This window comes from Chlamydomonas reinhardtii, chromosome 10 (genome assembly GCF_000002595.2).
Source record: "Chlamydomonas reinhardtii strain CC-503 cw92 mt+ chromosome 10, whole genome shotgun sequence".
In the NCBI taxonomy this organism is placed as follows: domain Eukaryota; kingdom Viridiplantae; phylum Chlorophyta; class Chlorophyceae; order Chlamydomonadales; family Chlamydomonadaceae; genus Chlamydomonas; species Chlamydomonas reinhardtii.
In genome coordinates this window covers 1,384,992-1,411,120 of record NC_057013.1, presented here as the reverse complement: position 1 = coordinate 1,411,120, position 26,129 = coordinate 1,384,992, and the positions used below count along the sequence as shown (strand labels likewise).

The 26,129-nt window shown below is 64.8% G+C and overlaps 4 protein-coding genes across 4 annotated transcripts; 3 read left to right on the top strand and 1 right to left on the bottom strand.

Moving 5' to 3' along the window:
- Nucleotides 1–6: 6 nt before the first annotated feature.
- On the bottom strand, nt 7–3,770 carry CHLRE_10g428100v5 (uncharacterized protein). Its single transcript, XM_043066588.1, has 8 exons — nt 3,496–3,770; nt 3,228–3,379; nt 2,376–3,014; nt 1,980–2,162; nt 1,545–1,774; nt 1,136–1,462; nt 612–798; nt 7–352 (listed from the first exon to the last, which is right to left on the bottom strand). Exons 2-8 carry the CDS (start codon nt 3,252–3,254, stop codon nt 260–262), a joined length of 1,686 nt encoding a protein of 561 aa, XP_042919985.1. The 5' UTR covers nt 3,255–3,379; nt 3,496–3,770; the 3' UTR covers nt 7–259.
- Nucleotides 3,771–3,930: 160 nt separating this feature from the next.
- On the top strand, nt 3,931–10,872 carry CHLRE_10g428050v5 (uncharacterized protein). The gene is made up of 18 exons (XM_043066587.1): nt 3,931–4,056; nt 4,137–4,221; nt 4,296–4,343; nt 4,468–4,580; nt 4,765–4,938; nt 5,174–5,235; nt 5,457–5,659; nt 5,921–6,109; nt 6,371–6,532; nt 6,744–6,923; nt 7,075–7,245; nt 7,376–7,534; nt 7,799–7,993; nt 8,154–8,282; nt 8,404–8,685; nt 8,814–9,140; nt 9,255–10,045; nt 10,193–10,872. The coding sequence occupies exons 1-18, from the start codon at nt 4,010–4,012 to the stop codon at nt 10,308–10,310; spliced, it is 3,435 nt and encodes a 1,144-aa protein (XP_042919984.1). The 5' UTR covers nt 3,931–4,009; the 3' UTR covers nt 10,311–10,872.
- Nucleotides 10,873–10,930: 58 nt separating this feature from the next.
- CHLRE_10g428000v5 (uncharacterized protein) lies at nt 10,931–16,896 on the top strand. Its single transcript, XM_043066586.1, has 6 exons — nt 10,931–11,398; nt 11,562–12,799; nt 13,057–13,254; nt 13,419–13,555; nt 13,778–15,320; nt 15,516–16,896. The coding sequence occupies exons 1-6, from the start codon at nt 11,059–11,061 to the stop codon at nt 16,410–16,412; spliced, it is 4,353 nt and encodes a 1,450-aa protein (XP_042919983.1). The 5' UTR covers nt 10,931–11,058; the 3' UTR covers nt 16,413–16,896.
- A 54-nt stretch (nt 16,897–16,950) lies between these two features.
- Nucleotides 16,951–25,768, top strand: CHLRE_10g427950v5 (uncharacterized protein). The gene is made up of 18 exons (XM_043066585.1): nt 16,951–17,401; nt 17,694–17,792; nt 17,912–18,028; nt 18,162–19,317; nt 19,492–19,910; nt 20,055–20,140; nt 20,269–20,363; nt 20,494–20,589; nt 20,707–20,901; nt 21,007–21,132; nt 21,231–22,192; nt 22,370–22,523; nt 22,624–22,650; nt 22,788–23,230; nt 23,406–23,663; nt 23,805–23,846; nt 24,053–24,391; nt 24,579–25,768. Exons 1-18 carry the CDS (start codon nt 17,258–17,260, stop codon nt 24,861–24,863), a joined length of 5,043 nt encoding a protein of 1,680 aa, XP_042919982.1. The 5' UTR covers nt 16,951–17,257; the 3' UTR covers nt 24,864–25,768.
- The last annotated feature ends 361 nt before the right edge of the window (nt 25,769–26,129 follow it).

Genomic DNA, 26,129 nt, shown 5'->3' with positions numbered 1-26,129 from the left:
AGTTCCCAAACGCCATTCTTACACGGATACGGTTCCACGGCAAACAGCTGAATGGAAGCGCTGCCTTGGACCAAGCTACATTGATGGGCTCACTTGCGCGTCCAGTGTCCAGGCTTCAGCGGCTGCCAACACAGGCCATGCCCCAGGCACACCAGCCATGAGCCATCGGTGCGCGCTACCCCCCCGCTTGCGACTTGATCACTCCGTTCTCCATGAACGGCTAGCCCCCAAGTCCCCGCTCCAGTTCTCCAGTGCTACGCTACGTCTTGGCCTTGCGGGGCGGAATGCCCAGCCGGTCCTCCGCCACCCGCAGCACGTCCGCCATGCAGGCGTTGGTGCGGAACGCCCGCGCCTGTGCCGCACCGCACAGTATCGCACACACACATGGGCTAATTAGGCACGGGCGGACATCGAGCACAGGGGAAACTGGGGCAAACACACACAGTGTATGCGGAGGGACACGCGGCAGTTGCCAGGTTACGCGATACTCACCCCAGCGCCTCTCACCAAGCGCCACCACCACCACATCCGGCTCCTCATGACAGGAACGCACCGCGCCCGGCGCCCCTCCTGTGCGTCTCTCCCCCCTACCACCAGGCCACCTAGCTCACCTCCAGGTGGCACCGCGCCGCCGCAAAGCCCTCCTCCCGCAGGGCCGCAATGAGCGCATCGCGTGGCGGCGGCCTCGCCATGCGCCGCGCCACGGAGTCGTCTATGGAGAAGAAGCCGGGCGGCAGGCGCGGGTCCGCCTCCTCCAGCAGCACATCCAGGAGGTCCTCCAGGGGGCGGGCGTTGCGGCTGTGCGCGAGCGCGGCAGGCACATGACCAGTCAGGTGAGAGGGCTGTAGATACGAGCCCAAACTGTACCGAACCCAATCAAAAGAGCGAGAAGGAGAGCGTGGCCTATGCTTTGACAACGGAGTGGCACGCGACAGTAGTCCCCATGCGACAAGGGGTTGCTCTGGGTGATACTGCACGGGTGGTGCGGAGAGGTTGGAGGGGGCAATGCCCCACAGTCCTGAGGCCGCGAAAACCGGACCTTGCCGCGAGTTTCAAGCAGCACTGGCAATGCACAAGGACGCAGCTGTTGTGCCAGCGGGCTGCAACCCCACACACGGCTACCCGCTGGCCCCACCTGCTCTTCTTGCGGTCCCTGAGGAAGGGGGCGTCCGCGGCGCTCATGCCAAAGCCCTCCCAGCCCCGCGCCTCCGCCTCCGCCTTCATGGCCCGCAACTCCTCCGCATCGTGCAGCGGCCCCGTCCACATGGGGCCCGACAGCACCAGCGGCGTGCTACTGCCAGTAGTGGCGCTGCTACTGCCACTGCTGCTGCTGCTGCTGCCACTGCTGCTGCTGCTGCTGCTGCCGCCGGCTGTTGGGTCGTGCGGCCCGGGTGGTGCCGCCGCCGCCACCGAGTCTGCCATGGGCACCTGCACAGGCCGCCGCCGCCCTCGTGACTCGCACCTGCGAGGCAGACCCGCAGTCCTTACCCACACAAGGCTTGAGGCACGAAGGGGGGCAAGTACAGAATGGCCCCAAACCCCACCTGCAAACTGCGCCCGCGATGTCCTTCCATCCCACGGTGTAGTTGTCGCCGTGCACGAAGCAGTGCCCCGCAAAGCCGTAGTGCTGCGCGGCCCACTCCGCACTGCGCCGCGCGCGCAGCATGACCCGAAACACCGGGCCGTGGTAGCTGTAGAGCGAGAACACGGGCGTCAGCGCCACGCCGCGAGACGCCGCCTCCCGCACCGCGCCGCCAATCACCATGCGCAGGCCCTGCACAGGCGAGCGGACGCGTGGGAAAGCGGGTGGATTCCTCATCGCTCCCAGGGGCTCCAGAAGGCAACCCGCGTGCCGTACTGCTCGACGGTCGGTCCGCACGCCTGTCGCAATGAACCCTCTTCATGCGATATCCAACCCCTCCTCCAAAGCCTTCACGCCACGCTCCCTCCCCACACGCTCCCCGCCTCCCGCGCCCCACCTGCTCATTGGACCAGGGCAGTGCCCGCAGGAAGGCGCCGTACGCCGCCAACCCGCGCTCCTGCCGCTTGCCGGAGCTGGTGAAGCCGTCAGTGCTGGTGAGGTATAGCAGGCCGCCGTAGCGCACCGCGTCAATGGCGGCGGGGAAGTACATGGACTCACTGCCGAAGCTGTCCACGTCGATCTGCATATATACACACGAGGCTGTTGTGGACAGAAGAATCGCCGCCTGTCGCAAATTTACGCAGGAAACTGCAGAGAGCAGGGGCGGTGGCCGCGCGTAGGGCGCCACCCCACACACGTCGTCACCGTGTGTCCACCGATATACCTGAGCCGCCGTCCCATGCAGCCCTCACCAGGCCGTCCGCCGGTCAGTCACCTGTACGGCGACACTCACCAAATCATAGTACGACTCCCGCATGTAGCAATTGGTCAGCAGGCGGTTGGCGTCCACATGCGAGATGCGAATGCGGCGAACGCCCGGTTTCAACTCATCCGCAGGGTCCGCGCTGCCGTTACCGCTGATGCTGACACCGCCGCTACAGCTGCTGTCCTCGCCATCGCCTTCACGCGCACTGCTGGCATCGCTTGCCTCCGTGCCCTGCGTTCCCGCGGTCGCAGCGGCCGCTTGCCATGCCTGGTCCCCTGCCGTTGCGGGCTCTGGCGGCGGCGGGGGTGTGGGAAGGGGTGGCAGGTCCCACTGCCACACGTCCCTGGACAGCCCTTCCAGCTTCACCACCTGCGCCTGCGCCGCCCAATCCGCCACCCGCTGCCGCAGTACGTCCTCGCTCTCCGCCTGTGGCCCTGGCGGCTGCTGGCTGCCGTCTTTCCCAGAGCTCGACACAGCCGAGGCCTCGTCACTGCCGCCGCCATTGCTGCTGGTGCTGCTGCCGCTTCCGTGCTGCTGGACAGCGCCTGCCGCAAGCGGCGGCGGCGGTACCGGCGGCGTCATGCCGGCCGCGGTGCACATGTTGAACACCATGGCTTCATGCAAGTCGGAGCTGCCGTCATTGATCCACACCTCGTCGGCCTCCGCCTGTGGCACGCGGCACGACAGGCAAACATTCTGAGGCACTTCACAACGCTGCTTGCTGACAACAGCTTGACCGGCATACCCTCGGCCCCCGTTCACACCCCGCAGCTCTTACGCCTTTACCGTATCATTCCCTCAAGTCCAGCTCAAAATCCAGATTGGTGTAGCTCCATCAATCCTTCACTCCTTCACGGGCATCCCGTCCACCACCCGCACCTGCGCCAGGTATCGGGCTCCGCGCATGCCGCTCGCGCTCATGACGTCCAGCACCCGCAGCCGCCCGCCCGCGCGCCGCCGCTGCAGCGCCGCCGCCAGCACTGCCAGGTCCCGCCCCGCGCAGCTCTCAGCCCGGTAGAACGCGCCGCCGGCTGGGAGGGTAAGCAGTGGTGTGCATGTGCTCGTGTATCACGCGTTGCAAAGCGCAGAGGATGGGAGCTTTAACTGTTGTTAATGCCAGCTGCGCTACTTTCTTCCGCCGCCTTACCTGTCACAAACGAGACGCCGCGCTCCTGCCGGACGTGCCACGCCGATGCGTCGGGCCCCTCAGCAGCCGGCCCCTGACCCGCTGGGCCAGGCGTGCTTGGTTCTGTCGCTTCTGTCGCTTCAGCCGCTCTACACAAGCCATCCCCATTTATACTTCGTTTGATACGTAATGGCGTCGGCGCAGGCGGCAACTGACTCGCGCTGCCATGCCAGTGCCGGCGTGCACATTGCCCGGGTGGGGCCCTTGAATGGTTGCGGTGCAGGCTGGAGTTCATGGTTACGTGGTTATCATCGAACTACAACTGAATTTGCCTGTCGACCTTTCTTTGCCAGGTCTTGCATGAGGACTGCAATTCCTCTGGGCTTCAGAGGGGCTTGGCATGCGCAACCTGGCACTCAAAAATTGACTACAATACACTGACTGCTTTGAACTATAGACTCTAAATTCAAGGTGCTGCGCGCCAGATCACTCGACCTGCTTTGACGTTCAGGGGGTAGCCGCGGAAGGGCCGAAAATGCTCACGCCGCTTCGCAACCCCCATAGTGTGACGGATAGGCTAAGGTGCGCGCCAAGTAACCGCGGGAAGGAGCAGTGCCTGCGAGGCGATGTGTTGACTTTGGCGGCTTGTTCTTGCGGCACAGGGCGCAAGGATTTTTGTCTCCAAGCGTCTCTCAAGCGCAGCTCAGTGGGGAGCTGCTCCGGGAGAACCAGGAGTTGAAAGACAAGGTGCGGTGGTCATCGACAGCTTCGCGGGCCCCAAACGCGACTCGCCTTCATTTTCTGCTGCCCACTGCCCGCAGCTACAAGAGCTACAACAGCGCGTCAATGACTACGAGGCGTTCCGCAAGGTGGGATCTAGGAACTCCCGCCAGCGTGGCCTAAGCGCCGCACGGTCGTGTTGGGGTCTTGCACCCTCGCTGGTCCGGACCTCACCTGGCCATGCACCGGCTCTCCCCCTTCCCGTGCTTTCAGAGGCTTACGGAGGAGGCTGAGGCGGCCGACGCCCATGCCACCCGCATGATGGCGGACAAGCATCGGGAGCTGCAGGAGGCGCTGGTGCTGGCCTTCGACCACAAGTATGAGAGGTGAGTAGCGGCGAGGCCCGCGCGGGCCCAGCAAGGGGCATGTGGACAGTGCATGTACGCACAGACTCTGCCAGCTGCAGTAGGTCCAGGGGGCTTGCTGAAGGCGGGTTGCAGCCGGACTAGCAGCCGGATGCTCCGCCTGCTACGCAGCCCGCCCTCACACCTGCGTGTTGGCGCGCTGCAGGGAGCGGCTGGAGAAGGTGCAGTCGTCGTTGCAGGCGGAGAAGCAGGCGGCTGAGGACCGCATTGAGGAGCTGCGGCGCGGGCTTGAGGAGGCGCAGCGGGCTGAGGTGCAGCGGCGCGCCGACGTCGCGGCGCTGGAGGCGCAGCTGGGCGAGGCGAAGCAACGCCTGGAGAAGTGAGACTGTTGGGGGAGTGGGGGTGCTGCTTGGGTGGAGCTGTAAGCTAGGGTGCGACGCGTCTGCTGCGCAGTGCTGCGCGCATGGCGTGGACTGGGCAGCGAGTTGGGGGATGGCATTGGCGCCCATTTATATGCTGCGGGGACACTGCGAACGGCATGGGCATCAGCCTCGCCACGTCCGCATGCTCGTGTGCGGCAGCCAACATGCCCCCGTGTCTTTCCCGTCCCGCAGGACGCTGCATGACGTGCAGGCCAAGCAGGAGGACCTGGTCTCCAAGGAGCGCGGCGTGCTTGGTGAGTATGGCGCTGGGGATTGGAGGTGGGGTTGGCGCTCTGGCTGGTTGGCTGGCTGGCTGCGATGAAAGTGCTGCTACCTGGCTGGATGGAGCTGAGGCATGGGCACCGGAGCTGCTCCGTGGATGCTGGAGTGGCAGCGCGCAAGGGGCCTCAGCCCCGATGCCGGCGTCCCCCATCATGTAATGCCCTTTATTTTCTTCACCTTCCGTGCGACGTAGACGAGATTGAGAAGGTGAAGGGCACCAAGTGCGACCTGCTGGACCGGGAGGCGGCGGTGCGCGAGGCGGAGCAGCGCACCGGCGCGCTGAGTGCGGAGCTGGCGCGGCGGGAGGCGGAGGTGGGAGCGCGCGAGGTGGCGGTGGACGGCCGGGAGGCGTCCGTGGCGCTGCGTGAGGAGGAGAGCAGCAAGCTGGCGGCGCAGGTAGCGGGCCAGGAAGCGGCGGCGCGGAGCTGTGGCTGACGGGGATATGGGTGGCTCTGGGTGGTGGGATGGTGGGGTGATGGGCTTGGGGAGAAAGGGCGCGGGATTCAGACTATGGCAGCTGTCTGGTAACATGATGCCGGGCTTGTAGACGACTCGGGCTGACTGTAGATTGGGTGGGGCACGCAAGTATAGGGTGGGGCGCACAAATAGAAGACATCACCTCGGAAACCGACGCCCCGATTGACCTATCGCCCGCAGCTGGCGGAGGAGCGGGCGGCGCTGGACGCGGCGAAGAAGGAGCACGAGGTGGCGGCGCGTAAACTGGAGGCGGCGCGGCAGGAGGCGGCCATGATTGAGCGGAACAACCGGCAGCAGATCAACCTGCTAGAGGGGCGCGAGTTCGAGTACAACAAAAACATCATGGCACAGCGCAAGGAGGACGAGCGGGTGAGGGGCCGAGGGCGCAGTTGTCATCTTCCAGTCCATGGCATTGTCAAATCGAGGCGGGTGGCAGTTGCGGTTGCAGTGTAGGGGAGAGGATTGAAAGGATTGCAGCGGCGCGCTCAGCGGTGTGCGCTGGAGCTACGGCGGCGCTGGGCAATGCTAGCAGTTCAGCGGGCATGCTCCGTTTCAGTTGCTTATGGTTACTGACCGGTTCCCTCTGATACCGTATCTGTGTGACCCACGTCCACACACACAAACACACAGTTGAAGCAGGTGGAGGCGGCGCTGGCGGCTCGCAGCGACGCCGTGGCGGCGTCGGAGCGGGGCCTGGAGTCGCGCGGTGCGGAGGTGCAGCGCAAGGAGATCGACGTGGAGGCCGCCACCGTGCGCCTGGCCGAGGTGGAGGCGCGCGTGGAGGCGGAGCAGGTGCGGGCCAATGATGTGTGCGGGGCGCGAGGGACACCCTTACTGGCGGTCTGTTGACGAGTGCAGTTTGGGATGGGGCACTGTGGGGGATGGCTGACCGCGGCCGTCGAGAGGAGGAGTGGAGGTTCAGCGGAGGTAACTCTCGAGGGGACGAAGAGGCCGGGGCAGGGCCGCAGTGCTGACAGCCCTGTTCGCGCTCAAACTTTGGCAGGCCGAGCTTGCGACCAAGCGCGAGGCGTTTGAGCTCGAAGCTGCGGAGGCGCGGGCGGAGGCGGCGCGGGTGGAAGCCCTGAAGCGCGGTCTGGACGGCGAACGGGCGGCGGTGGAAGCGGCGCGGGCGGAGGTGCAGGCGGCGCGCTCCAAGCTGGCGGAGGAGTCTGCCAAACTCAAGGTGCGCGATGTGGAGCTGGTCAAGGGGTGTGTGTGGTTCAGCCTTGGGTAAATGACAGCAGCCCCCGTGTCTTTGGCACGGTGCCGCGTTGCCTGCGCGTTACTGTAGCATATTCTTCGAGCGTCATTAGAAGCATGTTGGCACCTGACAGGCTGACCGCGAGGCGGCGGAGTCGGTGCTGGCTGAGGCCGCTAAGCGCACCAAGGAGCTGGACGCGCGGGACGGCGCCGCCAAGGCAGCCATGGAGGCAGCCAACCAGGCGGCCGCCGCCGCCAAGGCGGCGGCTGAGGAGGCTGCGGCTGCCAAGAAGACCGTTGAGGAGGTGGGCTGGGGCTGCGGTCGCCTGGGTTCGCACTGTTATGAGGTCGCACTGCCATGAGGTCGCAAAGCTGTACAGACGAAGGACGCCTGAGCGCTAACGGCCCGCATCCTCCCCCTTGGCCAACCCGCAGCGTGAGACTGCGCTGCTGGAGGCCCAGGCATCCGTCAAGAAGGCGCAGGAGCAGGCGCAGGCGCGGGCCGCCGAGACGTCCGCCGCCAGCGAGGCCTGCGTGGCCCGCAAGCACGACCTGGATGCGCGGGAGGCGGCGCTGGCGGAGCGGGAGTCCAAGGTGGGCGGGTAGCTGGGGCAAAATGTACGGTAGTTGGGTGGGGCTATGTAACCCTTCGCTGTCAGCAGCGCGAGGCGCTACGATGCAGACGCGTGGGGCGATGGGAGGGCGGCGGTGTGTAACCGTTTCAAAGACAGGCGGGCATCGGCAGGCTGCGCTGAGTCCAGTTGCAGCCCAGCTGCCTGGCCTAGTCACCGGTCCCTGGCTGGGCGCAACTGTCTTTCAACTGAACGGCGTGTGCTCCTCGTCGTCTTCAAAAACCAGGTAGCGGTGGAGGCGAAGGCGGTGGAGGCGCGCAAGGCGGAGGTGGGCCGCGAGGCGGAGGACGTGGCACGGCGCGAGGCGCGGCTCAAGCCGCAGGAGAAGGAGCTCAGCGGCCGGGCGGTGACGTTGGCGGCCCGGGAAACCGGCGCGGCGGAGGTGACCAAGGAGGCGGCCAAGCGGCTCAAGGACGCGGAGGTGAGGCGCAGTCGTCAATCGTAGCTGTACAGGAATTCAGAATTGTGCGGGCCTCGCAAGTGCAAGGCGCGCTGCCAGGTAGCCACATCGCTGGCAAACTGAGACCAATTACTGCATTGAAGCTGACACCACGGCCGGCTTGTGTCCGCTGCCGCTTCAGGCTCGCGAGGACGCGCTGGCTAAGCGGGAGGAGGCGCTGGGCAAGCGGGAGGAGGCGCTAAAGGCCGCCGAGGCCGCGCTGGCGGAGCGGGAAAAGTCGTCCAAGGAGGCCACCACCACAAGCGGCAAGGTGTGGACATGGACGCTGTGGCGTACGGTGTTGCACCTTGGAAGCGTGGTCAACACGTACCGTATATGGGTGCTTATGGGGTTGCCGATCGCACATGTGTTTTACTGTTTGTTGCGTGTAGGCTACAAGCAAGAAGGACAATGACCTCAAGCAGCGCGAGGCGGCCGCAACAAAGCGCGCTGCGGAGCTGGAGGCGCAGGCCAAGGAGCTGGCAGCCCGCGAGGCCAAGGCTGCGGAGCGCGAGGCGGCGGCGGCGGCGGCTGCCGAGGAGGCAACGTTCAAACAGCAGCAGGCGGGCGAGGCGGTGCGGCAGGCGGGCGAGGCGGCGAAGAGGGCGGCAGAGACGGCCAAGGCGGCAGCGGACGCGGAGGGGCGCGTGAAGAAGAGTGACGCCGAAATCCAGGTGCGTTGGCATTTCTAAATGCGCGGGCTAGCTGTGACAGAACACTGGCGTTTTGGCATCGCGCGTGCACGTGCTAACTTCTCGCTGACGCCAAAACATGCGGCGTCCCATGTGTCTTGATATTTCAGGCTATGCAGAAGCAGCTTGTGGCCGCCAAGTCGGAGCTGGCAGCGGTGCAGAAGCAGACTGCCAGCGCCCAGGCGGAGCGCGAGGCGGCGGAGGCGGCGCTGGCAAAGGCGCGCGAGCAGGCGCAGGCGGCGGAGGCGGCGCTGGCAAAGGCGCGCGAGCAGGCGCAGGCGGCCGAGGCGGCGCCATCGACATCCACCGGCGGCCGCAAGGGCCGTGGCGGCAAGGCCGCAAAGGAGGCGGAGGCGGCGCCCGCTGCGGACGAGGCAGTGGCTGCTGAGGCGGCGCGGAGGGAAGCAGCTGAGCAGCAGCTCGCACAGGCGCGGCAGGTGCGCGCGTACACGTGACTTAGGAATTGCCTGTCTACCGGAAGCCTAGCAGGCCGTGCATTTGCATTTAGGAGCTTGTGCGGGCTGAGCTGATGTTTTTTCTGTGCCACGCAGGAGCTTGAGACGCTGCGCCAACAGCTGGCTGAGCAACAGGCTCAGGCCGCCGCCGCACATGCTCAGCAGGAGGCCGCCGCCGCTGCGCCAGCAGTGCTGGAGGCTGCGGCCGCCCGTGAAGTGGAGGAGGACGCAGCACGCAACGCAGCCGCCAACGGCAACGCAGCTGTTGCTCCGGCCAGCAGCGGCCGCGGGCGGCGTACAAGCTCAGCGGCCGTGCGCAGCACCGCAACCACTCCCAAGGCTGCGGCGGCCGCGGCCGTGCCTGCTTCCACGACGGCACGCGCCGGTCGTGGCCGCGGCCGCGGCGCTGCCGCCAAGAATGACACGCCAGTGGCCACCCTACCGGAGGCCGCTGAGGACGGTGCTGCGGCCGCTGGCGGGTTGGAGCCAATCGCCGAGACGGAGGAGGCGCACTACGGCCTGCCCGCGGTGGCGCCCGCTGCCGTTGCAGCGGCGCCCGCACCAGCGCCATCGCCCGCACCCGCGCGCTCCACGCGCAGCCGCGGCAGCCGCGACTCCCGCCTCGCAGAGCAGGCGGCAGCAGCAGCCGCTGCCGTGGCCACGACAGCGGAGACTGGCGGCCGGCCAACGCGCGCCACGCGGCGGGGGGCCGCCGCGGCGGGCGCTGCGGAGCCGCCCACGCCAGCGGAGGTGCTGGCGGCGGCGGCCGCGCCGCTGCCCTCGGACAGCGAGCCTCGTGCTACGCGCGGGCGGGCGTCTGCGCGCGCGACACGGAGCGGCGCGACCGGGACGGCGGCGGCGGCGGACCCTGAGGTCACCACGAAGAGGTGAGCAACTGCGCACACGCGCCACGCCTTCCTAATGTCTGAGGACGCAGCTAGGGTATTGCGTTTAACCTGTCCCTTTGTTCACCTCTTTCTTCACCTCATTCGTTGATGCATTGCATCTTTACACCCGCACATGCTTGCGCGCAGCTCCAAGCGGCGGCGTGACGCAGGCGACCAGGAGGAGGAGGAGGGTGCCACCACCGCCACCAAGGCCAAGCGGCGGAAGTCAGGCAGCAACAAGCACCTTGGCTTGTTGGACGAGTGAGCGAGCGCAGTGCTGTAGGCCTGTCTGGCTGGTCTGTGTGCAAAGGTGTGCTTTGGAATGGGTCGTGTTCTTAGGGGAGGCGGGCTAGGCAGCTGCGCGGTGGGCGGGACTCGATTGCCTAATGGCATACGTATGGGGGGCCATGTGCGCGCTACGTGCGCCGCTCCCAAGCAGAGATGACGGCGGCAGAAAGGACCCAGAGTGGACGTAGACACCGTGTGCTGCACGCAGACGTGACAGTGAATTCGATGACACGGTGATATCAAGGAGCAGGACTGCTGAGCGCTGGGTAGGCCTTGGGGTAGGCGAGATGAAGGTTGAGTTTCATGTTGGCCGAACCCCGCACTGAAGTAGCTGCACATGAAGGGGCATGTTTTGCCCGAACATCATTGTTGTGGGCTGCCCATTGTATTCGTGAAAGGCCGAACTGTTTGGTATACTCACATTCGCCACAGAGTCCGTGTGAGCCTGTGGCGCCTGAGTCGCATGGTGCTGTCGTCGGTTTGTCTGCAAGTTGACCTCCGAACGCACGCTTATTATGTGACTGTAATCTTAAATAATAAAATCAGCGGCAGCGCTGCTCAAATTTCGTGCTGACCTTCGTGTGCCGGTCGTTTCTTCACTGCGACGACCAGTGCTATCCACACTCGCGCTCTGTGGTCTGCTTCACACTAGGTGGACATCTCAGCATCTCAGCTCGGAGCGACACCAGAGTAGCCTCGCCGCGTTAGGTCAAGGGAGCCGACCGATGGCGGTTGTGGCAGCGTTGGAGCCGTGGCGTCGCCAACTCCTTGATGTGGTGACAGCAGTGCAACCCGAGGGGAATTTCGCAATCGCGGGTCGCTGGGAACGACAGAGGGACACAGCGCCGGGACTGCCGGGTCTCGCCGTGCGCGGTGTGGGCCCGGTGTCCCTGCCCCTCTCAGCGGAGCAGCGGGACAAACTAGTCAAGTTGGGGCAGCAGGCTCCCTACGGCAAGGGAGCGCAGACGCTACAAGACCCGGCGGTCCGCAACACGGTACAGATAGATGCGAGCTCCCTGAGCTTCGGCCCCGGGTGGGACCGCGTCATACGGGACATAAGCGACCGTAAGTGTGCACGAGCTCGGTACTGCTGCTGCATTGCTTTTGGGAAGATACCATTGCCAGCAACACCCTTCGCACCGCCACCGATTTCGCCCCTTGTTGTAGAGCCCTTGAACTTACGCCTCGCGCCCCCGCCCCTGTCGATGCTTTGCTACTGCGTGTGCAGGGGCGGCCAAGGGGCTGGGCGTGAGCACGGAATTCGTGCCCACCACCGCCGCCCAGCCCGGCCACGGACCTGTGTCCGCGCACCTGTACAAGCTGCTGATCTACCCGGTCGGTGGCCATTTCCTACCGCACGTTGACACCGAGAAGCTGCCGGGCCACTTCGCGACGCTGCTGATTTCGCTGCCGGTGGCGGGCGGCCACGACGGCGGCGTCCTGAACGTGTACCACGCCGGCCGCAGCTGGAGCTGGGACACCTCCCGCCGCGGCGTTGACTCCCCCCACGCCGGCGGTGAGGCCCGCGGTGGCAGTGGCAGCGGCGGGGCAGGCGCTGGCGGCGGGTCCAGGAAGCGTGGTCGCGGTGGCGGCGGCGGCGGCGGCGGCAGCGGCAGCGCTGCGGCTGGCCATGTGGCCCTCAGCCGGATCCAGGACGAGCCAGATGGCGAGCTGGATCTGGCTGTTGAGCCGCTGGATGTGGACAGCTTGCGGGAGGGCGGCGACGTGGCTGCGAGCAAGTCGCAGCGCCTGGGTTCCGTTTCGGACGGGTTCCGCTTCGCGGCTTTTTTCACGGACTGCGTGCACGAGATCACGCCGGTCACGGCCGGCATGCGGGTCATGCTGGTGTACAACCTGACACGCACCAACGCGCTGCCGCTTCCGCAGCACTTCCCGTCTTCGTCGATGGCGCCGATGGCGGCGGCGCCGCCGGTCGCGGCAGCGGCCGGCCGGCGGCAGCAGCGCAGCCGCCAGAGCGCTCCGGGCTCCCCGGGCGGGGCTGCTGCTGGTCAGGCACCGGGCAAGCAGCGGCAGGAGGAGGAGCAGGCGCTAGAGGACGCGCGGCGGCAGGGAGATGAGGTGTTCAGATGGGTTTGCGAGCAGGTCTTCGACCACCCACACGCGCCGCCGCCCGTGAACGACCTGCAAGGGCTCGGGGAGCGGGTGCGCGCGAGCGTGCGTGCCTGGGAAGATGCGCTGCGAGCTCAGCCCGCCGCGCCCGCCGCACCCGCACTGCTGTCACGCGCTCCCGCTGACGCAGCCGGGCCGAGCAGTGGCGGCAGCATTCATCTCGGACCTGGGGGGGAGCAGCGGCGGGTGCCGCCGGCGCTGGTGTTGCGGTTGGAGCACCGCTACTCGAACCACGGTCTGGGCTTCACGCAGCTCAAGGGCCGGGATGCGGCGGTGGCACAGGTGCTGCAGGCAGCGGGCGGGCTCGACCTGTACCTGTGCCTAATGACTAAGTGGGTAAGTGGACCGCGATGTGGGATATTACCGTATGGAAGGATTTGCATGCTGTGCAGGGCATGCTGCTGCTGGTGCATTATTGCTGTTTGTCCGGTGAAGCAGACTGCGAAGATGCGGGGCACGCAGCATGGGATGCAGGCAGGAACGCCGGGTGGCCCCACATGTGACATGTTTGATGTTGCAGAACCAACGTTGGCAAGGATGGCCACTCACGGCCCGCACCTCCATACGATCATGCGCCAACGCCACTGGCGCAGGTCAAGTACACGACGGATGCGGACGAGGACGGCAGGATACTCTATGGCAGGGTTGGCGAGATGGAGGACGACGAGGATGAGGGCGAGAGCGAGGCCGCTGATTCCGAGCAAATCATTGACGTTGAGGCCTACGGCGTTTGCACGACTCCACTGCTGGCAGCGGGCGGCGGGCCAAGAATGGACGTGGGCCAAATGCAGGTACGTTGATGTGTTTCTGGGCTTGGAGTTCGGCAGACGCTGGACGGGATCTGGTGTGCTGGCACGCGCGGTTGGCGGGGCTTACATTCTCGCAACGCTCGTGCTTACCGTCACTAGTGGCTGGCGTGTTCTGCTCGCGTGTTCCTGTGCTAACATGGTTGCAGCCCGGCCTACAAGAGCTGCTGCTGGACGGCGGGAGCGTGTTCAAGCCGCGTGGCGAGGTTGAGGACACGCCGCCCGATGCGCGTGACGCCTGGTACACCGGCAACGAGGGCGCAGGGCTGGACTACCAGTACCACAGGTGGGCGGGCTACACGGTATGTGTTGTGGCTAGCACTCACCACAGGCACTCCAAGGACACGCACTGCAGTGATTCGCACTCAACACATCTCACACACGCTCTGATGACATGCACTCAGTGGTTGACAGCCTCATCGCAACTGGCTCTTGCGTTTCTTCCGGCAGTCCTGAGCGCACACAGAGTCCTGAATCCTGACTCCTGACTCCTGACTCCTATGAACAGGGCGCTGATGGTCATTAGCCCGCGCTCATGCGAGCTGCAGATGGCGCGCGCGGCCGGCACGCCGGCGCTGCTTGGTCTGGCGGAGCGATTGCTGTGGCAGCTGGGGCGGGAGGAGCAGGCGCGGCGGCAGGAGCAGATCGTACAGGCTGCAGCAGCACAAGCCGCAGGTGCTGCGGGTGGCGCCTCCGCTGCTTCTGCGAGCGGCGAGACAGGCGCTGCTGCTAGCGCGGCAGCGGCAGCAGGCGGCCCAGCGGGCTCAGCGGGCGCGACTGGCGCGAGCGGCGCAATGCGCACGACACGGACAGCTGCAGCGAGGGGCAGCGGCAAAGCCAAGTCGTGTGCTGAGGCAACCGCGGCACCTGCGGCCGTGGATGCAGCCGCCGCCGGCCCCTCGGGCGGCGTCAAGCGGGAACCGCAACCTGCGGAGCGGCGCGAGGCTCAGCCACAACAGGCCGCCTCTGCGCCTCCGGCGCTTCCAGCTGCACCGCCCGCCGCCAGCGCAAGCGCCGCCACCACCGTGCAGCTGCAGCACAACTTGCAGCAGGCGCTGCTGCAGGCGGCCCTGGCCCTCTCTGATTCAGGCCGCGAGGCACATGGCAGGCGCCAACAACAGCAGCAGCTGCCGGCTTGGTTCTATGACTGTAGGGGTCGGAACCACTCAACCAGCTTGCGTGCCCGGCAGCGGCGGCGGGCGGAGCGGGCGGCCGTCATGGCTCGGCTGCTGCATCTGGCCACCTCCCCGCGCGTGCTGCAGTACCTGTCGCCGCAGGAGGCGGAGCTGGTGGTGGTTCAGGTGCTTCATGTTATGGCGACGATGCCAGGAGACCACGACGTGCGTGGCGGGGAAGATGACAGCAGCGGATTGATTGCGGCCGTGCTCCAGGCCACTGCTGTCGTGTGTGACACGGCGCCGGTGGCAGAGGCGCTGGCGGCGCTGGCGGAGCACCTCGCCAAGTCGCGGCGGCTTGGGGAGGTGGCAGGGATGGTGGCGGGGCTGGCGTCGCGGCCAGCGGTGTATGCACGCGTGCGTGCGGTGACGTTGGAGCAGGTGGGGACACTGGCGGCCATGCGAGACCTGGACTGGGAGGGGCTGGGGATGCTGGCTGGGCTGCTATGGCCGGACCGCGGGGGCAACGGCGGCGGCCGCGGTGGCGGCGGCCGCCGCCGGGGAGGTAGGAGGGCCGCTGCAGCGGCGGAGGCAAGCAGCGACGACACAGACGATGACGACCTCGACGCCAGCGAAGAAGAAGCATGGGGCGGAGGGGCTGTGGCGGGCGGCCGCAAGCAGCTGCACCGCCGCCAGCAGCGCGACTGCTTTGCCACCGCCGTGCTCGCGCACGTGCATGCGCACCCGGCCGAGGGCCACGCCCACCTGGAGGAGCTGCTGGGGCGGGCTCCGCTGCAGGCGGCGGCGCGGGGGGGCGACGCGGCTGTGCGGAGGCTGCTGGAGGCCAGGGAGACGGAGCTGAGGCGGCGGACGGCGGGCGGCGCGCCGGCAGAGGGCTGGCGTATGCCGGAGGCTCACCTCGTTGGATATCCGCAGGTGCGGACGGATGGTCACCGCGTCAGCATGATGCCGGCGAGGCTGGAGTACGGTCATACCTGCTATCTAGTCGCTGCTATTTCTGCCGTCAGCAAACATGGCAACTCCCTGTCTGCGGTGCGCCAAGCATCGCACGGTGTGGAAACCCCTGCATGCGCCCTCCCTCCCCTGCTTCCCTCCCCTCCTCTGTCTCAGGTGGAGGCCTTCCTGCGCGGCCCCGCACAGAGCGAGACCTTCCACGGCCTGTTCCACGGCCTGCATGAGGCGCGCGCCTGGGTGCGTCAGCACTTCCCCTACCCCGGCGGCGAGACCGGGGCCTACGCACACCTCTCGCACGCCCGCAACCAGCAGCTCCACCACGACCCTGCTGGCTATGGTGTCGGCGCCTGGGAGGGCCGCGTGCTGAGGGGGCCGGTCGGATGGCGACATGACCTGCCCGCCTACGCCGCACGTGCCGAGGTGGGCGGGAAAGCCAAGGGCGTGTATGTGGAGGTCACCAAGCTGCCGGAGCTGCAGGAACAGAGGCTGGCAAGATTCCGGAAGGACAGCGCGGAGCTAAGGAAGGTGGCGGTGCTGCTGTCGGCGGGCGCGGGGGCGGCGGCAGCGGCGGCGGCAAGGCGACGGCGGAGCGGTCGGAGTGGCGGGACGGCCGGCGAAGCTAAGGAGAAGAAAGAGAATCAGGAGGAGGAGGAAGAGAGGGACGAGGAGGAGGACGAGGAGGAGGAGCAGGAGGATGGGGACGAGGACCAGGACGAGGACGCCGAGACGACAGCCAGCAAGGACGTGCAGGCAGCAGGAATGGGGGCAGCAACGGCTGCAGCAGGAACGGCGGCACCGGCATCAGCGATGATGGCAGCGGCGGCAGCGGCACACGAGGACGACAAGCAACAGGTGATTGTGGACGGCAATGCGGAAGACAATGCCATTGGCGGCGGCAGCGGGCGTGCGAAGGCGGCGGCGCCCCCGCTGCTGCTGGCGCAGGCACCCTTGGCGGCGGCGGTTTCACAGACTGAACGGGTCACGCGCTCTGCATCGCGAGCTGCGCACGAGGGCCTTAGCACACGGCAGGGCAAGCGGGCCCGCAAGAAGTGATGGCCAGGGCGCCAGGTCATGAGTACAAACGGTGTGTGATGATGTGTGAGCAGTTGACGTTGACGCCCAGGGAAACACGTCCGTGGTTGCGCCTAGGTGTCTGCGCGCGCCACGAACTCACAAGCCAGGTGTCTATCAAGCGCTGCGATGGACCATTGCCAGTGCCTAGTGAATGGCAGTTATGGCACCTTGGCTGAGAACTAGGAAGACAAGTTTGAGACAAGTGAGACCTGTTGTGTACATGTCACGACCGCTTGTTGATCCGGCGCCTACCTGGACTGCTGCAGGGTCGCAGGGAACGCTTGTAATATACATAGTTAGGATATACATGATCGCAAATGCTTGGTCAGTTTGCAAAGCATTCTGCAACATTGAAACCCCAGCGAGGGCCATTCCGCCTTCATGTTGATGAAGTGGGGGCAGACGGGGTTGTCCTGGGTTGTCGATGCCCGAACCGTGCCGTGTCAACATTATACCCCATCCATGACGCGCATCCTATCCGCCAGAGTTATGTGGCCAGAGACTTCAGAGATAAAGTGTCACACACTAATCACGTGCAGAGCTTATGATGACAAGCCTCGGTTTCACCAGAGCCTCCGGGGAGCCCAGGACTGTCCTGTGGCTTCGATACATACTTTGATTCTTGTTCGAGTTATATGATGGTGCGACAAGAAAGCGTGCACTGTATGAGCGCCTGGCGACGCGGGGCCCTATTAGTTGTCATAATCGTTTTTTCAGCCAGCGCAGCTCATGCTGAGCGGCATCATGACGGCCTCGAAAAGGAGGCGGAGCTCATGGCGTTGCGGAGGGCGCTCGCTGCAAATGCAAGCTCTTCTGCAATGGCGATGTGCGTCTCGCAGCTTCTAGCAATACTGAAACCAGTCGCTGCCAGGAATAGTTCTCTCCAGACGGATGAAGCTATAAAGGATGCGCTTATCCAGGAGCTGACGGGGACTGAGGCGTGCGCTTCCGCTTTCGCGGCACCTTCGGTAAGTCTGAATCATTGTGAAGGCTGGGGGCACAGGAGCATTACGATGTGTACATGCTAGACCTTATTATTCACACTAGGCAATTGTAGCGAATCGTAGTGACAAAAAGTGAGATTGAGAGAGCTGCCTCAGGTGCGCGGGACAGTGACAGTCCGCTGGCGAGGGTGGGTTTCAAGTGCTCCCCCGACCCAATGTCCATCGACTTGCATACCGCCGTTTAGGTACTAGTTCTTTGGCCTGTCACTTCATGAGCCTACCCGCACCCCGTGTCTGCAACCCCACACGCCGCCAGTCCGATGAAACGGTAGTCATCTCCACGTTGCGATTCCCAGCATGGTTTAACGGAGCCGTCACGACATGGCTAAAAGGCCAGCTGCAGAGCAACCCCCAAGTGAGTGCTAGCGTGCCGTCGGGTGCAGCGGCAAGTACCGCGGTCAACAGCACACGCGCGATTCTTTCGGCACAGACAAAGAACCCCGCGTGGTATCCATCACCCCTGGCGCCGTGCAGGTGGTGGCGCTGTTGCAAGACGCCATTATCGATGTGCCTGACACGCTGCCCGCTCTGGGCTCTTTTTCAGCGGGCTCCATGCGGGACTACCTCACAGTGCAACAGAATCAGTACTCGGTGAGCGGTTGAGGGCGGGCAGGTGCCTGTGTAGCGTGCAATGCCGTGAAAAGGCTGCTGAAGTCGTGCACGGAATTCGTCCGCGGCACAGCCTGCATGCGCGGAGACAATGGCTCGGTGTGCCGCGCTGCAGGTTGTGTCTATGGACGTGTCTGGGTTGCCAGCATGGAGCGTGTGGGCCATGCTACAAACCGCGGATCCGTTCGTAATACCGGAGAACGTGTGCGTGAACGACACGGAGCCTCGCGGCCTGATACACCCACGGGTGTATCTGACAATGTTCTACCGGGCCGAAGCGCTGGCGGCGCTGGCAGCTGGGGGCTATGTCCCCAGCGCCGCGCCGCCGGACGACTGGGAGCAGCTGATAGCGCTGCTGGAGGGGCACCGCCTGGCCAACAGCAGCAGCCGCAGCAACAGCAGCAGTGGGGGCGGCGTTAGCAATAGCAGCAGCCTGCCCAAGTACGGGCTGTGCATTTCCACACACCCGGCGTGCGGCCTTCTAGGCGACTTTTGGGCAGCGCTGGCAGCAAGCGTCCTGCAGACACAGGGCACGGAACAGGGGTACCTGTACGACCTATCCACGGGCTCGCCGTCCTCCGCAATCCCGCTGGCCAACAGCACTGGCTGGCTTTATGCCACCGAGCTGCTGCGCCGCGTCTTGGTGTTCAACGCGCCGGAGCCCTTCGATCTCACCACCAACAACCGCACCACAGACGGGGAAGTGGAGTGCACCGACGTCAGCGGCCACTTCAAATCAGGCGACTGCATGATAACCTTTGACTGGGACATCATGCTCGGGGTCATGAACACAACCCAGCTGCGGCCGCCGGCGGCGCAGCTGCTTGTGGCTCCGCTGCCCGGCAGCCGCACGGTGATGGACCGGCGGGCCGGCAGCAGCACGTCGGGCCAGCTGGTGCCGTGCGACTGGGAGCTGTGCGGCGTCAGCGCCAACCACGACCTGCTGTACCTTGGGCTGCAGCAGGCGCCGCCGCCATCATCAGCAGTAGCAGCCGCAGCCGCGCAGCCGGAGCTGGCGCGCACCAGGGCGGCTGTTGCGGCTGCAGCACAAGCGCTGGAGCCGCAGGCACCTGTCAGCGTGCTGACAGCAAGCACTGGCTCCCTGCCGACTCACTGCGATCCCTCAGTGACCGCGGCCGTCGAGTCGGCGGCTGTGCAGCAGGTGCTATCGGCCGCAGGCGTTGAGCAGCCTGCGGCGGGGGCGCTGGTGAACCGCGCGCCGTACTCGGCGTGCATGATGAGTGCCAACAAGTACCAATCCACAGATGCAGGTGGGACTGCGAAATCGGCGGTGCCTGCAGTGGGCAGCAGGCAGAGCATATCCGCGTAGGGCAGTAGTCCCAAGGGACATGGGCAGTGCCAGCATATCGTTTTAAAGCTAATGTGAGCGATTACCGGTACCCTGCGTGTGACCAACCCTTGCATGCCTCCTTGTCACGGCGCAGGCTTGACCCTCTCCTCGCGCACCTTTGCGACGGTCGGCGCCATCATGACTTCTCTCTTGGACGCGGAGTACGTCCGCCGCAACGTGGCGACCGTGATGGCACGTGCAGCTCTGGGATACCCAGTTGCAACCACCGGCGTTATGCTGACAACCACCGCGTACGGGAGTATGAGCGCAAGCAACAGCAGCAGCAGTGGAGTCAGCAGCGGCGCCAGCAATAGCGCCAGCAGTAACAGCAACGACACCTTGACAGCAGTGAACGGGACGGCGGCCTCCGGCAACAGCACCGCTGCGGCGGGCTCAGCGGCGGCTGACACCGGGATGCTACTGTACCTGCGGATGCGGTGGTGGACGGCGCTGCGGGAGCCGTTCAACGTGTCGGGCTTTGAGGGCACAGGGATTAGCAACGACGCAATCCAGGTGCGCGCGCCTATGCCATGAACGTCTGTCGGGTAAAGTACTGTTAGGCTACCGCATGCAGGTCCGTGCGTTCCTGTGCATGCCGCCTTACATTTACACCGCCGTGACCTCAAGGTTTCTGTTGTGTTGGCCCATGCTCTGCAGTCATGCGCGCAAGCCGTGTGGCATGGGCTGCATGCTCCCAACGCGGCGCCCGAGGCCTCGTCGCCTTCGTCCGTGAACTTCATCAAGTGAGTCTTCGCGGGCTTAGGCCGCACATGGGCAGCGGCAGGGTGTTACCGTACCGGCTCGGATACGGCAGCTCCTTCCGTAGGAGCTGAGGGCGTGAGTCCGGTGCTGTGCTCCGGTCCGCATACAGGTGGGGCCTTGCGCGCGCAGCGAATATGCTTATCCTCCCAATCAACACCAGCACGGCTGCAGCCAACGCAAGCGCTGCTCTCCAAGAAGTGATGTGTAAGTGGCAATCATATGAGGGGCGAACTGACGAATGGCTTGGGTTTTCGCCGGGCTGTTGTGTGCTCTGTTGAGTGATGTGAACGTGCGCGTCCTATAACTGCCGGGTGTGTCCTTGCTGCTGCTCCAGACATGGTGAACGAGGCATTTACGGAGCAAGCCACACGGACCATGTACGAATCAAGCATCGACTACCAGCCACAGAGCAAGGCACCCAGTAAACAAGGTGCGCCTCCAACCTCCGGTACTGTCTTGTATCGGCAGCCACACACCTGCCTCGCTACCATGCTCCGCGCTTTCCGTATGCTCAATCTTGCTTCTTACCGTTACCTGGGCTGTGCAGGCGCTGTCGGCCCCGGCAGCAAGGCGATAAGCAACCAGGCTCTGGCTGGCCTGCTGGTGGGCCTGATCGCGGCCGTCATCCTGGGCGTCGTGGTGGTCGTGTTTGTGGCGCTGCGGCTGCGGCGCCGCAACCGAGACCTCTTGGGGCGCGTGCGGGCTCCACGGGCGGGCGTTGACACCACCCTGCTCATCAGCGGTAAGCGGGTACCCAAGGTGGTGAGTTATACCACAGAGCGTGGATGGAGCCCCATGCATCGGCACGACTGAAACTTCCTGACCTCCCTGGTGCAAACAATCACAGACATCCAGAACAGCACGCGGCTGTGGGAGGAGCTGAGCGTTACCACCATGGACGCGGCGCTGAAGATGCACCACGCCACCTTTCGCAAGCTCATGCCGGCGCATGACGGCTACGAGAGTGCAACTGGTACGTGCTGGTTGGTACGTTGCTGTTGTACCGAATGATACGCCGCTACCTCTCAACCTCGCTACTCATGCCACCGTGTGCCCCAAACTAATATGCAGAGGGCGACTCGTTCATCATCGCCTTTCCTTCTCCCGCCAGTGCACTGGCCTTCGCCACCGCCTGCCAGCTGGCGCTGCTGCACCAGGACTGGCCGCAGGAGCTGTTGCAGCACCCGGACGGCGCGGTAGTGGCGGTGGAGGCGAGGGGAGGCAGGGAAGGGACCGGTGGCTTCAGGCACAGCTGCCGCTCTCCGGCCAAGTCGATGCGGAACTTGCGTGGCGACAGCCGCCCTCAGAGCTGGCAGCCTCTCAGCGCTGTCATCTCGCTGTGGGACCGCCTGTCTGGCCGGGCCAAGCAGCGGCAGGCTGTCGGCTCAAGCAGGGGCCTTGCAGCCGGGGACAGCGAGCTCCGGCTTAGCGGCGCAGCCCTTCACACAGGCACCAGCGCCGGCGCACTTGCCATGTCGCCGGAGCCGCACCTTGTGCAGCTACACCTCGACTCTGGAGGCACAGACGTTTGCGGGAGAGCTCTAACCGATGAAGGACCCAGCTCGTACGGCGTCCGGAGCCCCGACGCCGGCGGTGAAACGGGCGAGAATCATGTCCCACAGCTCACCACTGGTGCACAGCTCACCGCCGGCTCGCCGCAACACATACAGCCGCAGCTGCCACCTGTCTTAGCAAAGCTGTCGGAGGGAGGTAGCGGCGCGGCAGGCTCGGAGCAGGAGCAGCAGGACGGTAGCATCAACAGCGCGTTACATCACGAGCCTGGAGATCATGCCGGGCAGGTGCAGGCGACACCTGGTTCAGACGTTGAACCCTTTAGTACAACTAGCTACTCCACACTGGCTGCAGTGTCAGGCATCACGGCAGCAACTGCGTCCATCGGTACAACTTGGGGTCGGGTCCTGGCCATGATGTATCCACCAGAGAGCGTGACGAGCAGCGCGGGCACTGGAATCAGCGGACCAGCGACGGGAGGACTAGGCGGGGCTGTGACACCTCTGCGGCGCCTGATACAGGTGCGTTGAGCGTGCTGCCGCCCGCGTGTGCTGCCGCCCGCGTGTGCTGCTGCCCGCCTGTGCTGCTGCATTGCATTGCACCGGAACATGCCGTACAACCGCAGGGGGGGGTCATTGGGTCCGTCTGGCAACCTAAGCGCCCCACACTGACAGAGCTCTGCCTTACTTCACCACCAGACGGCGTATTCCCACAGCGGAGCCTTGGGTCACGGCAACAGTGCCAAAATCACTTGCTTCCGGGGCCCCCGCGTGCGAATGGGCATGCATTGCGGCCTGGACGACGGGCGGCACGTCGTGTGGAACCGAGTCAACTCAACTTTTCAGTACACGGGTGAGTGAAACGCTGGAGCCCATGCATGGTAAGGGTTTGCTGTTTTACATGTGTGGAACTTGGATTCGTAACCGCCTTTGTGTGTATGGCGCAACCGCAGGTCCGTTTGCGGAAACTGCGAAGCTAGGTGAGGGCAGCGCGGTGACCAGGGTAACTTGCGCAGGGTATGCATGCATTCTCGGGCTCTTCACATGGGCGCTCGGCTTGTCTGCATTTGCCGGCCCTCACCATAACATCCAAGCCCGCCCATGCCACTTCCCACAGTGTCCGACGCGGCACACGGCGGCCTCGTGACCCTGTCCGCTGCGGCGTTCGCGCGCTACCGCAACTGCACTTCCGCCGCCTCGGGCGCCGCAGAACACGTACCTCGCAAGGCCCACGGCATTGTCATTGCCTATGCGGGGCACCACGTTCTTTCGAATAAGCCGCCCACGGCGCTCCCAGCGTCCCTGAAGGGCGGTGAGGTCGCAGCCTCGTCAAACGTGTTTGCGGAGCACGTGATGCTGACATTGAACGATGGAGGCGACGGCGCGTGCGTGGCGGCGACACAGGCTGCGGAGGCCATTTCAGGGCAGGTGGCACTCTTCGTGGCGGTGCCGGCCTCGCTGCTGTGCCGGCTGGCGCACACGCCGCCGCTGCGCACCTTGCGGCAGGTGCAGCTGGGCAGTCTGGCAGCGCCCACTGGCAGCGTCACCATTGCATTCATGGTGCGTGTATGAGGGAGGACGGGGTAGCGGAGGGCGCAGGGGGCGCGTGGTATGACTGAGATGGACAGATTGCACCTGCGACACGAAGGGCAGGCGTCAGAACCTTTCTTGCAGCAACGTGATTATGGCGCTGGCTTTTTGGTGCATGTCCCTGTCTTTCTTGTGCCCCATGCAGAAAGTCGTGGGCGCCTCCACTCTGCTGACGGAGCTGCCCGGTCCCGCCAGCCGGGCCCTGGACCAGTTCCAGCGCCTGGCATGCGGGCTGCTGATGGGTGCGGAGGAGACCACTGAGCACGGCGCCGCCTTGGACTTCCGTGGCCGCAGCGGTGGTTATTTGGTGGAGGGCGGCGATGGGCTGGTGCTGGCGGCGTTCGGATCCCCGCGGGCGGCTGTGGAGTGGGCGCTCGACACGGTGGAGGCGCTGCGAGAGCTGGTGAGTGCAGGGTGGTGCTGTCGTGCGTGAGCAGAACGTGACGCTTGCGGCGGCGTGTGTGTGCGACTGAACCCGGTGTGCCATGGTATGAAGTGCATGCACTGCTGTGCGATGCTCCTGCTGCTGCGTCCGCTGGCGCAGGTGTGGGAGGAGGAGCTTCTGGCGCATGAGCTGTGTGAGGAGGTGAGGCGGCAGGGGGCGGCTGCCATGCGCGTTTGCACGCCACGTCCTGCACCTGCGCACATGGGTGCAGTATCCACAAGTATCCCAATGCACATGCTTCATGAACGTGACGCGCGAATGTCTTCATCCTCGCAGCAAAGGGCCTTCATCCCTAACGCATGAGGTCCATGATCAATGAAGGTCCCCACCACACGCTTCCACCACAGGTCCTGACTGTATCCCCAGGCGCGGTTACGAATGCCGCGACCATGTACGCGGCTGCTAGTGCCCTGGCCCCGCATGCAGCCTCGTTTCATTCTACTCGCGGTGGGCGCGCGCCCAGCCCCTCGCCGCTGGGCCCAGCTGACCCGCGGCTGGGTGCCTTGGCGCCTGCGTTCACGCCGGCACCAGTGTCGGCTTCGCCACCGCAGCTGTCATGGCTGCACCAGTCGCACTCGAATCCGCAGCTGGCCGGCACTGACGCACTTGCGCTGCTCCGGGCTGGCAGCACCCGGGTCGTGGCGGCGGCAGAGCGGCGCACCACCGAGCGCGGCCTTCGTGTGAAGGTGAGAACTCGCATACGTTCAACGCACGTTGGCACCCTCTGCGCTTTTGGGTTGGGAGACAGGCCGTCGCCCGTTGGGTTTCCATTGCGCAGTACGGTAACTGCAGCCCCAGTCGCCCACTCGCCGTGCCCCCTGAACGCACTCGCACCTGTCTCCGCCTCTGCGTGCGCGCTCCACGCCCATCCAGGTTGGTCTGGACGTGGGCCCGGTGACCTACAGCCTCACGGAGTCGTCGGGCCGGCTGTCTTACCGTGGCCGCGTCATGAACAGGGCGGCCCGCATCGCCGGCACCGCCAGCCCGGGCCAGGTGCTTTGCAGCGGCGCCGTGTGGGCGGCGTGCGAGGCGGGCATGGCGGCGGTGCCGCTGCCGGGCAGCAGCCAGCAGCTTGTGGGCGTGAGCCTGGGCAAGGTGGCTCTGAAGGGCATCACGTCACCTGTGGAGATATTCCAGTGCCAGCGCGAGGGCTGCTGAGTGGCGTCGTTGCTGCAAAAGCAGTGCCGGCCCCTGCCTTCGGCCGGGTCATGCAGCCTATGTCAGGACGCAATGAATGTTGCAGTATGTCACACTTTCGGCACACCGTCGCGCAAACGGCAGGGCCAGCATGCAACGATTTTCTTATTGTGCGCGGCGCAGGGCGTCGAAGCAACATCATTTATGTTCGTGAATACTGGTGTGAATGAACTGTGGGCTTGCGTTGTCACGCTGATACGATCATACGAGTGCAACAATTAGTAAGGGCAGTGCAGGCCATGCCGATGTTTTGGGACGCTTTGCAACCCGTGTTTACATTCATGATCTTTAGTCATGTCCATGATGCGTGGAAACTGGAGGCTGCACGGTCTGTCAGCGCTGTACTTAGGTTTCTATGATGCTGTAGACTTCCGTCAGGGTCTACGGCTACCGTGTGCGGATCTTGCGCGTGCATATTTCGCTGAGGGCTACAGTAGCAGTGTATTGATGTGGGGATTATGTGCTGCTGCCATTTGCTCTGGGCTCGGTATTTAAGAACGGCTGGTGTCGGTGTTCCAGCTATTGGGGGTGCTGTTTCATGCCGGGCCCGGGAGCAGTATGAAACGCATACGAAGGCTGTCCTGTCGCTGTATGGTGGCCGGTGGTGGCCGCTCCGTGCGGGTGGGGCGCGGCGCCTGGGCGAGGGGGGGGGGAGCGGCCTGACCAGGAGAAGATGATAAGGCCCGGACAATCGACTGGGGCTGTGCGCGGGACACCGTCGCGCAACATCCCCAGGCTAGCGCCACAAAATTTCTCCATAACCTGTGTCCAGATGCACCCGTCGATACTGATACAGTTTGCAGTTTTGCACAGCCTGCTTGCTTTGTCGGCTCCGTACGAATTGCCCATTGTAAAGGGACCCTCGGCCATTGAAGTACATACTAACATACTCCGTCAGACTTATCTTACGTATGCTGATGGTGCCCATGGGCTGAACAAAAGCTAGTAATGACGCAAGTGGGCGTGAAAGGGCTGACACAACTTGCAAGATACCTGACTGTCATAACCATAAGCATTTGTGTCGCGGAGTCTCAGAGTCGGAAGTTGCAGCAGCAGAACGCGACGAGCCCTTCCGGAGTATTTGGCGCTGCTTGCGCGTATGAGCTGGCGTCAGAATGCAGGTGAGCATAGTTGCAGCTGCTAGTGTGACATATCGTATACTGAAGTAAAATGCTGAGCGGCGAAATGCTTTTAACTGGCGATGGTCACGCAGCGCGAGTGCAGGCA

Excerpts from the sequence above, each read along its gene's own strand:
- CHLRE_10g428100v5 (XM_043066588.1), bottom strand. The coding sequence starts at position 3,254 with ATGCGCGGAGCCCGATACCTGGCGCAG. Across the intron at positions 799-1,135 it reads AGGGACCGCAAGAAGAGCAG|CCGCAACGCCCGCCCCCTGG; the intron begins GTGGGGCCAGCG and ends GCTCGCGCACAG. Across the intron at positions 353-611 it reads CGGCGCGGTGCCACCTGGAG|GCGCGGGCGTTCCGCACCAA; the intron begins GTGAGCTAGGTG and ends GGTGCGGCACAG.
- CHLRE_10g428050v5 (XM_043066587.1), top strand. The coding sequence starts at position 4,010 with ATGCTCACGCCGCTTCGCAACCCCCATAGTGTGACGGATAGGCTAAG. Across the intron at positions 7,246-7,375 it reads CCAAGAAGACCGTTGAGGAG|CGTGAGACTGCGCTGCTGGA; the intron begins GTGGGCTGGGGC and ends GCCAACCCGCAG. Across the intron at positions 8,283-8,403 it reads CCACCACCACAAGCGGCAAG|GCTACAAGCAAGAAGGACAA; the intron begins GTGTGGACATGG and ends TGTTGCGTGTAG.
- CHLRE_10g428000v5 (XM_043066586.1), top strand. The coding sequence starts at position 11,059 with ATGGCGGTTGTGGCAGCGTTGGAGCCGTGGCGTCGCCAACTCCTTGAT. Across the intron at positions 12,800-13,056 it reads TGTGCCTAATGACTAAGTGG|GTCAAGTACACGACGGATGC; the intron begins GTAAGTGGACCG and ends CCACTGGCGCAG. Across the intron at positions 15,321-15,515 it reads ACCTCGTTGGATATCCGCAG|GTGGAGGCCTTCCTGCGCGG; the intron begins GTGCGGACGGAT and ends CCTCTGTCTCAG.
- CHLRE_10g427950v5 (XM_043066585.1), top strand. The coding sequence starts at position 17,258 with ATGTGCGTCTCGCAGCTTCTAGCAATACTGAAACCAGTCGCTGCCAGG. Across the intron at positions 17,793-17,911 it reads AGCTGCAGAGCAACCCCCAA|GTGGTGGCGCTGTTGCAAGA; the intron begins GTGAGTGCTAGC and ends GGCGCCGTGCAG. Across the intron at positions 19,911-20,054 it reads TTAGCAACGACGCAATCCAG|TCATGCGCGCAAGCCGTGTG; the intron begins GTGCGCGCGCCT and ends CATGCTCTGCAG.